We start from the raw sequence: 8,148 nt of genomic DNA on the forward strand, positions 1-8,148 counted from the left end.
TGTGTTGTCATTTTAATAAAATCAATGTTTTCTATGCTGCAGATCTGGCAGTTATACAGAGCGAATATGCTGGACTACCTGGTAGCATGCCAAGTAGTCTTGTAATGATAATCACTGCTGATTAAACAGTGTTTATCAAAACTACACTAAGCAGCGGTGTTCTACTGAGCTCAGTGTACAAAGTAGTACTAGATCTGCATCAATTAAACCAGTGATTGTTACACACTGCAGTAAGCAGTCCAGTAAATGGCATTGCTGGAATCAGGATCTCTGCTGCTACGTTATGCGGCTCTTAAATACGTGGCAAAAACCTGAGGCATTGCAGCTATAAGTCCCCTCACTGGCAGCCAGACTGGTTTGTCAGGTCTCCGTAAAAAGTCTTCCCTGTGGTCCCCACATAGCTTCTCATAAGCCAGATCAGATACCCACACTTTGCACTGACGAGGGGCAATCACCCCAAAACACCGTGTCTGCAAATTGGGATTCTGATCTGGCATTAAATCTGAAGTCTTATGAAAAGGCTTGTTTAAAAAGCCACTTTTGCCTTTTAGCATTGCCACTTCCGATAGGTGGCGCTAGAGTTGTCTCCTTCCTCCCTGGAGGGACAATTTGAAAGATTCCCTTTAATGACAGATCTTAGATTAGATCTTCAGCACACCCCAAGATATCAGAATCCCCTCTGCGCTCCGATCCAGACTTTATGAGGCACTTATACTGCAAGTGACCAAAAGATCTAAAGGAATATGCACAGAAGTGACGAACCTGAGGAGTCATTAGATCTGTTTGATCGGTCCTGCATGATGGAAACCACTGACACAAGAAGATTATGTTCAACAGATTTTATTGTACAACTTAACTTTTTAGCGATTCCTACACATGAGGAAATCTGCTTTACTGTTTAGTCTTCCTCTTCATCATCTCCACCTCCGGCTCCACCTTGGGCCTTCTTGGCATTCTTTCTCTTGACACGGCCGGGACGTCCGCCGCCGTATGGTGAGCGCAGGGAGAAGTCGATGTGTTTTTGGGAGTCCAAGCGCACAATGAAGGATGGGATGTTCACCACTTGCTTACGGACGCTGGAATACAAAACATTCATTAAAACCACATCATCGTGCATCCATCGTCCTCTAAGCGCTGTAACCCCTTATTTGCTGTGCAGTAATTGAGACAGAAAATCTACTCCTCACCAGGGCATGGTTGTAAACCGCTGTGCAAGAGTGACTATGTGCATATATTCTGCAGGAAATGTCCCAATGAAATCTACTTCTGATTTTAGCAGTGTATGGATTAAACTAAAAATGCAAAATGCATCGTATCTGGTTATATCTACTTGGCGACAGCCAAATTTCAATACATGGGACCGTACGTCCCTATTCCAGGAGTTGTAAAAATTGGGACTGAAGCATTTTATAGGATTACCTGTACTATAAGGGTTTACCGAGGTCTGTATACGCTCAAGAGCAAGAAGACCCTTCACAAGGTGTATGGCCAGAGCCAAAGTGACCTTGCCGGAATCACCTTCACAAGGTATATGGCCAGAGCCAAAGTGACCTTGCCGAAATAATCTTCACAAGATGTATGGCCAGAGCCAGTGACCTTGCCGAAATGACCTTCACAAGGTGTATGGGCCAGAGCCAAAGTGACCTTGCCGAAATCATTGCTTCACGCCCAAAGGGTAGGAACCAGTCGGACACCGGCGAGTGCTAGCGGATCACAAGGTGTATGGCCAGAGCCAAAGTGACCTTGCCGAGTCAAGGCTCCATTTCAAGGACTGTTCCATGTGCTAAACAAGACCAAAAAGCATACTTCACACAGGAGTCAAATGTTACACAAAGTACTGGCAGGCAATTTACTGCAGTCATCGCAAATGTGGAAGCATAGCTGCCAGCAGCTATCCAAGGTGTAAGGGCTGCACCTTTACACATCTTAATGTTGTTGAAAAGAATGCATCAAAATAAAATTACATCTAGAAATTAGTGTATTTCTGGATAATAAAGTGAACTTTTTTCCCCCAAAACTGGCGGTAAAATGGGGGTGCATCTTACAATCCAGATAAGGCTTACCGGAACGGCGGTGGTGGAGCGGGGTCATAGGAGGCATGGACGGCAATATGAGGGCTCTCAGGAGAGTAACAGGTGTCGGCTGGCACCATTTATCTGCTGTCGGGCTGCAGGTAGTGCCACTGCAGTAATGCAATTCAGGAGTCACAGGACCGGGAGTCTCTGCAGCAGGTGCAATGATCTGACTGCAGCTCCATTGAATTGACAGCGGTTGATGCAATGGCCTTCAAGAAAATGGTTCCAGGGCGGCACGTGCGCAGATTGCAGATTAACGAGATGGGACTTCAAGAAAATGGTTGCAGAGTCCTATCTGCGCATGTGCTGCCACTGCGGCCATTTCCTTGAAGTCCACCAGTCACATCAATGGCACCTGCTGCAAAGACACCACCGTCCTGTGACCTTTTTGAGTCTACTGCAGTGACACCCCCGCAGCCTGCCGGCAGATCAACGGGGCCTGCTGCCACCGAGACACCCCCGAGCCGCAGTATTGACAAATCTCCTGAGCCGCAAAACTTCCTCCTGAGTCCGCAGCATCGCTGACCCTGCCTCCTGTGGCCTTCCTGAGCTGGTCCACCACCATTGCTCCCTCTAGTAAGCATTAGGTTTAAAACGCACTAGAATTGTAAGACGGACCCTCATTTTAACATTAAAAAAAATATATATATATATATATGTTTTTCCGCCGGGGTGCATCTTATAATCCGGTGCACCTTCTAAAACAAAAAATGCGGTAATTATCCAGCAGGCATTAGTGCAGTGACTTACCGGATGTGCCTCTGTCGGATCAGCACACGGGCGTGATGGATGGATTTGGCCAAGCCCAACTTGAACACTTGGGTCTGAAGACGCCTTTCCAAGAAATCTTCAATTTTCAGGCCGAGAATGTAATCAAGCTTCATCTTTCCCTCATCTAACACTCCAATACGTACCAGACGCCTAAGCAGGGCATTACCTACGAGGAAAAGAACATTTATGACCAGATATTCCTGGAGGCTCAGATGCTCCACACCTTGGGGTTGAAAACCAGTTCCTGCTCCTTAACAGAACCCCAGATAGGTTTATAGACCGGCAGATCGCTGGCTTCCAAGCTTTCCTCGAGCCTACCTTCAAACAGACGCTTGGGATCCTTCTCATCCAGAGTCAGCAGTTCTCTGGCAGCTTTGCGGATCTTGGCGAGCGTGAATTTCACCCTCCACACCTCACGCTTGTTACGAAGACCATATTCACCTAAGGAAGAAAGTGAAGCACATTATCAGCATCTTCAGGGACTTGCTTATTCCCATCATAAATGGTATGGTCAGATAATGCTGGTAAATACAAGCAATTATGTAGTTTACCGCTTATTAAAACTGTCAGCAAGTATTAACCCCTTACTGGTTTTCACCTTCAAATCTGACTGGTGTTACATTGTGGTAATAAGTCTGATCACAGGGATTCTGAGATTTTTATTTTTTTATATAAAATTACACCCCTCTGGGAATTCATCTGTAGTGGCATTAGTCTCTGGAAAACACCCATGGAGTCAAATGCAGTGAATGTTTCCAAATTAAAAAAAAAAAATTAAATAAGCCCTTGTAGTGCCCAGTACATTATAGTGCCCGTACATTGTGCCCAGCCAAAGGTCCTGGAGACATCCGGTAAATGAAACACCCTCTTCTCACTAAAATAATGGTACATGGGGACACTAATTGCGTTGCTCAGACGGGAAGGGGAGGGGGGGGCATCTGGATTTGGGAGCGCAGATTTTGCTGGCTACCTTTTGATGAAGCTACATGCCAAATGCAAGTTAGGTGTGGTATTCCTGACTGGTTAAATTTTTAGAAATGTGCCACAGTTTACCTTTAAAGAGGCGATTCACTACACAGCATTACTGGCCACATCGATGTAAAGCTCATAAAGAAGGCTTTTTTCAAATACCTTGTTTAGTCAATTCTGCCTCTGGGAGGCGCTATTGCAGTCTGCTCACCCCCATCTTGTGACCCCTGGGCTCCATGACCTCAGATCTAGCAATGCTGACGTGACATCCCTGGATCACAGAGGCCATGTGATGAGCAGACTGCAATAGTGCCGCTCACAGGCACTATGTGGCCAGTAATGCTGTGTAGTGAACCACCCTCATTAATGCCTATTTCCTCCTGAGAACTTTTTTGGAATTTCTACAATACCGCCCCATGCACTTTGTTGCAATTCACTTTGAGGGTATCCTATTTATACAGGTTATGTAGAAACTCCTCTTTTGTATTTATTTGAAGTATTCATCTGTAATATCGAGTCTGACATGGTCACTTGTCATATCTTGCTTCTTTTTGTAGATTCCCTCTCCCAACCCAATAAAAATGCTGTGATTGCTATTGATCGTAGCATTTATGGGCTTAAAGGGAACCTGTCACCACTTTTTTGGCCTATAAGATGCGGCCACCACCACCGGGCTCTTATATACAGCATGTTAGAAAGATGTATACAAGAGCCCAGGCAGGGGGAATAACAAAAAACACTTTATAATACTTACCTAACGGTTGCACTGTGGGACTAATTGGAGTCTCCATTGTCCGATGCCGCCCCTTTCGGCCATCTTTGTGCTCCTTCTGTAGCCGCGGTGCATGATTGGTCCGACGTCATCCACACTCGTCAGCATTCAAGTCCTGAGCAGCGCAGATCAAAGTATTGTAGTGCGCCTGCGCGGGACCGGCGAGTGTGTATGACGTAGACGCGTCATGCACACAGGCTTCAGAAAGAGGACGAAGATGGCCGAAAGAGGTGGCACCGGCACCGGACAACAGACGCTCATTAGGCCCACAGCACGACCGTTAGGTGAGTATTATAAAGTGTTTTTTATGTTATACCCCCGGCCTGGGCTCTTATATACAAGATATTGTATACAGGGTTGTAACAGGGTTGGTGCCTCAGGATTGGAGGATTGCTGATGTGGTACCGATATTTAAGAAAGGTAAGAGGGTAGATCCAGGCAACTACCGTCCAGTAAGCCTGACATCAGTAGTATGCAAAGTTTTTGAGGGCATTTTAAGGGATGACATGCAAAAATATGTTGCAGAAAATAATATAATAACTGACAGACAGCATGGATTCATGAAAGATAAGTCATGTCTAGCCAACCTGTTGGGGTTCTATGAGGGGGTAAGTGCAAACCTGGATATTGGTAATGCAGCTGATGTGATTTATTTGGACTTTGCAAAGGCATTTGATACTGTACCACATAATAGCCTTATACTAAAGCTCCAGAAGCAAGGACTAGGGGACACAATATGCAACTGGGTAAGAAATTGGCTAAAAGATAGGAAACAAAGAGTAGTCATAAATGGTACATTCTCTAAATGGGCTATAGTCAGCAGTGGGGTGCCGCAGGGATCTGTGCTAGGACCAATTCTTTTTACTCTCTTTATTAATGACCTTGTGGATGGGATTGATAGTAAAGTGTCAGTCTTTGCCGATGACACCAAACTATGTAGGATATTAAAAACTGACCTTGATAGTACAATATTACAAAAAGATCTTGATAAGATGTCAGAATGGGCAGATACTTGGCAAATGAGATTTAATGTTGATAAATGTAAAGTAATGCATCTAGGACGGAGTAATCCTATAGCTGCGTATACATTAAATGGAAGTAAACTCGGGACTACAGAACAGGAGACGGACTTGGGTATTCTCATTACAAATAAGCTGAGCAGCAGCACTCAATGTCAAGCAGCAGCTGCTAAAGCAAACAAGATTCTAGGGTGTATAAAAAGAGAGATTAGATCTCGTGATCCCAACGTATTGTTACCCCTCTATAAATCACTTGTAAGGCCACATCTGGAATATGGGATCCAGTTTTGGGCTCCACATTTTAAAAAGGACATTCAGAAGTTAGAGGCAGTTCAAAGGCGGGCAACTAGACTACTACAAGGAATGGAGGCCGCCCATATGATGAGAGGTTGAAAAAGTTAGATATGTTTAGCTTAGAAAAAAGACGTCTCAGAGGAGATCTCATTTATATGTATAAATACATGTGTGGTCAATATAAAGGACTGGCACATGACTTATTCCTTCCAAAGACAGTACTAAGGACCAGGGGGCACTCACTGCGAGTGGAAGAAAAGCGATTCCGACAGCTAAATAGGAAAGGGTTCTTTACAGTTAGAGCAGTCAGACTGTGGAATACACTACCACAAGAGGTAGTAATGGCAGATACTATAACCGCTTTTAAAAAAGGGCTGGATGATTTCCTCAGTACACAAAACATTGTTTGTTATAAATGACTTAGTGACTAAATGTAGAACTGGTGGAGGAAGGTTGAACTAGATGGACCTAGGTCTTTTTTCAACCTTAGTAACTATGTAACTAATATTAGAAACCTGCATATAAGAGCCTGGTGGTGGTGGCCGCAGCTTATAGGCCAAAAAAGTGGTGACAGGTTCCCTTTAAATAGCCAGGGGCAGCACAGGGAACAGCCCTGGCGGTGAGAATCATGTTGGCACAGCTCCTTTGCAGGCATGACCGCCAGGACATACCAGTATGTCCATTTGTAGGAACGCACTGGTATGTTTAATGTTGCAAAGGGGTTAACATGTTTCTCTACAAATTTATGTCTGGGAGATCGTCCATCGCTGCTACACAGCAAAATATAGAACATGCTCAGCGCTTGCAGGCACTTTACTAATGAGCTTGTAAGTGCAGTTTTAAAGCTGGACAATCACTGGCGTCCAGTTATCAACTGATCCCGGCAGCAATTACCAGCCAAACAGCAGCTGTGGTCAGGTCGAAGAGCTAGTTTTTAAAAAAAAAAGCTGCACGTTGTACAAGTATGTGGCCTTATTCGCACTGACAATACCTAGGAAAAATGGGAATAACCCTTTAATTATTTCAATGTGTGTCCTATGCAATAGGATGGGATGAGTTTCCAACCATATTGACTAAAGGGAACCTGTCAGCAGATTTGGCCCCTATAAGCTGCAGCCACCACCAGTGATCCCTTATATACGGGCATTCTAGAATATTGTATATAAGAGCACAGGTCACTCTGTATAAAGTAAAAATGACCTTTATTATACTCACTTAGGGGGCGGTCTGTTCCGATGGGTGTTGCTGCTCTCCAGTTCGGCAATCATCGTCCTACCCAGCCCAGTGTAGATGACGCATCCTACATCATGCACACTGGCCGGCATTGTCCTTCTGCGCACTTTGATCTATCCTCCTCAGGGCAGATCAAAATATTGTAGTGCGCATGCGTGGGCAGTGTAACATTTCCTCACGCCTGCGCATTGCAGTACTTTAATCTGCTCTCAGCAGGGCAGCTCAAAGTGCACAGGAGCACAATGCCGGAATGTGTGGACGACCTAGGACACGTCATGCACACTGGGCTGGGTGAAAGGAGAACGGCGATCACCACAGAGGCGGCACCGGACCGGAGAGCAGCGACACCCATCGGCCAGACTGCCCCCAGGTGAGTATAATAAAGATTTTTTTTTTTACATTTTACAGAGTGACCTGGACTCATTGTATTCTAGAATACTGTATATAAGAGCTTATTGATGGTGGCCACGGCTTATAGCAGCCAAATCTGGTGTCTGGTTCCCTTTAAACCTCTGTAGCTGAGACATGTGAGCTTGCTGAAGAAACTACACACCCATCCAGATAGGTTATACAAAATTTGGGGGTTTGAAGTTTTCACCTTGTGGCTAAAGCTACCAACTCATTGCTCCCAGAAGTGGAAAGACAAAAAGTAGGGGGGGGGGGGGGGGGGTTAAAAAGGGACATACTAAAAAATGATGAAAAGGTATAAATAAAAAGAATGAGGATAATAACTTAGGTGTATATTATATAGATGTATAAAAGGTTATTTTAGCAAGTTAGACATGGAATGAATATTATATATGAGCATTATAGGTGTGCAATGATCAGGAGACATTTAGATAATAGGAAAATTAACACATATGCCATATATACAGGTGTATATTATGTTACCTGAACATTATAGGTGTGGAATCATTCCACACCTATAATGCTCAGGTAACAATATTCTATTATCTACAGATATTTCATGTTCATTCCATGTCTAACTTGCCCAAGAAACCTTTTATACATATAA

General features: G+C 44.4%; 1 protein-coding gene across 1 annotated transcript in view; it reads right to left on the reverse strand.

The window, feature by feature from the left end:
• Window positions 1-824: 824 nt before the first annotated feature.
• The window catches only part of RPS9 (ribosomal protein S9), a 10,020-nt gene continuing 2,696 nt past the window's right edge, over window positions 825-8,148 (reverse strand). Inside the window, exons 2-4 of the mRNA XM_075327667.1 lie at window positions 3,165-3,287; window positions 2,826-3,012; window positions 825-1,076 (exon numbers count right to left, since the gene is read on the reverse strand). Of these exons, the coding sequence (XP_075183782.1) occupies window positions 899-1,076; window positions 2,826-3,012; window positions 3,165-3,287 (488 nt within the window). The 3' untranslated portion in view covers window positions 825-898. The remainder of the gene's footprint in view (window positions 1,077-2,825; window positions 3,013-3,164; window positions 3,288-8,148) is intronic.

This window comes from Anomaloglossus baeobatrachus, chromosome 11 (assembly GCF_048569485.1).
Source record: "Anomaloglossus baeobatrachus isolate aAnoBae1 chromosome 11, aAnoBae1.hap1, whole genome shotgun sequence".
Lineage (NCBI taxonomy): Eukaryota > Metazoa > Chordata > Amphibia > Anura > Aromobatidae > Anomaloglossus > Anomaloglossus baeobatrachus.